At 35.9% G+C, this 3,072-nt stretch overlaps 1 protein-coding gene across 1 annotated transcript; it reads left to right on the plus strand.

Annotated features, from left to right (window-relative positions):
- Positions 1 to 1,791: 1,791 nt before the first annotated feature.
- On the plus strand, positions 1,792 to 2,798 carry LOC123918251 (histone H1-like). Its single transcript, XM_045970252.1, has 2 exons — positions 1,792 to 1,968; positions 2,058 to 2,798. The coding sequence occupies exons 1-2, from the start codon at positions 1,924 to 1,926 to the stop codon at positions 2,619 to 2,621; spliced, it is 609 nt and encodes a 202-aa protein (XP_045826208.1). The 5' UTR covers positions 1,792 to 1,923; the 3' UTR covers positions 2,622 to 2,798.
- Positions 2,799 to 3,072: the final 274 nt, after the last annotated feature.

The following is a 3,072-nucleotide window of genomic DNA, read 5'->3' on the forward strand; positions in this document are numbered from 1 at the left end:
TGGGTTACAATCTTTTTGTGCTACATATAAAATTTGGCAATACATGTTCTATGGTTTAATTTGTTCTACCTCAATGACTTTCTAGATCATTGTTCTATATTCAAATCTCATCCGATTTTCATGATTCTTGTTGCAATTGAATCACATGCTAACCTATTACCACATGGAGTGGATTGATCTCCTCTCCAATCAAAGCATTCCCATCTGAAATTCTGGTACACAGTAGACAAGTGTTGTCCACGATGTTCAGACACTTGTCGTAACACTTGTCTTAACAGAGAGAACAATAAAGCAGAGCATTAAAAACAGATACTGAAAAACATAAATAGCACACATAATTGTTAACCCAGTTCAGCCTAACAGCCTAATCTGGGGGATACCAATCCAGAAGGAAATTCACTATCAGTAGTATTAATTCAGAGCTAAACTCCCCCGTTTACAACTCCTCACTTAATCCCTACCTAATGACACTTCTACCTAGGAACTCCTAGATATGAGACCCCGTCTCACTCCCCTCAACCTTACAACCAGTAAGGATTTCAATAACAACAGAATGGAGACACTCTCCTTGACAAAGATGAAGACACACTTCAATGACATTAACACCTAGCCAATGACTAAGTTCACAATTTGGAGTTGCTTAAAAGCTTCCTCCAAATACAATACTCAACTCATTACCTATAGGTTTCTGAGTGAGGACATAGTGACCATCTCACAACCCGAGTGGTTCACTTTACACCTACTCTCCTAGAGAGTGGCTTAAAGACACGAAACCCTTAAAAGACTACATCTTTGATATTCTATTTTAGCTTTAAGTTTCGGTAAATAAAACAGGGTTAGCAACACCCTTTAAATAGCAGAGCCTCGTGGGCTTTTCACAATGATCCAGCTCCAAGAAATCTTCTACATGCAAAATATATATTTTTACCAAATCTTTCTTTGCATCAAATATTCCTCCCATAAATATATTTGTTGTAAATATATTTTAAAATTAAATCTTCTAATCTTCTTGAACCACAAAGATTTATTTGAAATAAATCTTTTATATTTTCTGCAGCAATCTTCACAAGATATATTTTTGAAACAAATATTATATTTTCTAAAAGTTATTTTATTCCTTTAGAAAATAGAACTAGGGTTCAGCTGTCTTCTGAAACACATTGATCACGTGCGCCTTGTTGAGTAACAAACCACGAAACAATTCTTCAATCAAATCTTCGAAAGATTGAGTAGAAAATAAAAACACTAGCTGACGCGAACAATCAGACATACAAGTGTTGTTACATCTGTCTCAACACTTGGTGTACGCACATATGTCTCAACACTTGGCTAAAAGATGTTTTTGCAAAATGTAGCCAACATACAAAAACCCAACACCATCAATTATAGAAAAAACCTTGATAACATCATGGAAAGCACTAGTCATGACCACTGTGCATTAAAAATAAATTTTCTCCCAAACCACAAAACCATTCAACACGCAGATGCACTCATTAGAAAGCTCACAAAAAATCCTAAAATATGAAAGAAATCTAATCCATATCCATAAATCACAGCTCAAGTTACAAGCAATTAAATCAAGCTTAAAAGCACACCCAAAACAACTTAAAAACATCTCCAATCCAAGTCATAACATTAGTCTCTCTCAATCACTCTACCAACCGTCAATAAAGTTCCCATCCAAAGGTTCACATTCAATCTAGAATAATTTATCAATCCATGTGAAGAGCCTCTCAACCAATGAGAATTAAGTAATTTGATATTATCACAAACATTTTGACTATTTAAACTATCAAATCTCGTAATCTTCTCTCACACACACCAAAATTTCAACTTCTTTATCTCATATACTTCCAATTAATTTTAATAATCTAAAGTTAATTAAATTACTTTCCCAAACTTTTCCAAACCCTAAACATTTCAATGGCTCCAAAATCTTCCACCGCTTCACATCCTACTTACGAAGAGGTTCGATTCACTAATTTCTTTAATTTTTTCTTTCATTAATTCTAGTTTTAATTAGATCTAATAATTGATTATAATGTTTTTAATTACAGATGATTAAGGAAGCAATTGTGACACTGAAGAAGAAAACAGGTTCAAGTCAATTTGCGATTGCGAAATTCATCGAAGAGAAACACAAAAATCTTTCTCCAAATTTCAAGAAACTATTGCTTCAAGCTTTGAAGAAAAACATTGCTTCTGGAAAACTTGTTAAGGTTAAAGGTTCATTCAAACTTTCTCCGGCGGCTAAAGCTTCTGAGCCGAAGACAAAGCCCGCCATTGCGAAGCCGAAAACAAAGCCAGCTGCTAAAGTAACGTCGATGAAGGCCAAGCCAGCCGCTAAGCCAAAGACGAAAGCTGCTGCTGCCAAGCCCAAAGCTGTTGTTGCTAAGCCCAAAGCTGCTGCTGTAAAGCCCAAGGCAGGTGTGAAACCTAAGACTGCGGAGAAACCTGTCAAGGCTGCAAGGACTTCAACGAGGACGACGCCGGGGAAGAAAGTTGTGGCTTCGAAGGCAGTAGTGAAGAAAGCTGTGGCTGCTAAGAAAGCTCCGGTGAAGAGAAAAAGTGTGAAGTCTCCGACGAAGAAAGTTTCGACGAAGAGAGGAGGAAGAAAATGAGAGTTAGAGGATAGTTTATTTTATAGTTTTAGTGATGTAAAGTTCTTTATTGCTTAATGTAGTGGTTTAAATGTTTAACAAGTTTTTTTCACCAAAAGGATAATATCTAATAGGTCGAAATTATTTTTAGTTGTTTGTTTAATGCGTATGTTGATTCAATCATTCAAATTTCAGAGTTGTTCTTTGCTTGAGAATATTTAGTAAACAATTGTTGGGTTTTTGTATGTTGGCTACATTTTGCAAAAACATCTTTTAGCCAAGTGTTGAGACAAATGTGCTTACGCCAAGTGTTGCGACAGATGTAACAACACTTGTATGTCTGATTGTTCGCGCCAGCTAGCGTTTTTATTTTCTACTCAATCTTTCGAAGATTTGATTGAAGAATTGTTTCGTGGTTTCTTACTCAACAAGGCGCACGTGATCAATGTGTTTCAGAAGGCAGCTGAACCCT

Source organism: Trifolium pratense, linkage group LG1 (assembly GCF_020283565.1).
Source record: "Trifolium pratense cultivar HEN17-A07 linkage group LG1, ARS_RC_1.1, whole genome shotgun sequence".
Classification (NCBI taxonomy): Eukaryota; Viridiplantae; Streptophyta; class Magnoliopsida; order Fabales; family Fabaceae; genus Trifolium; species Trifolium pratense.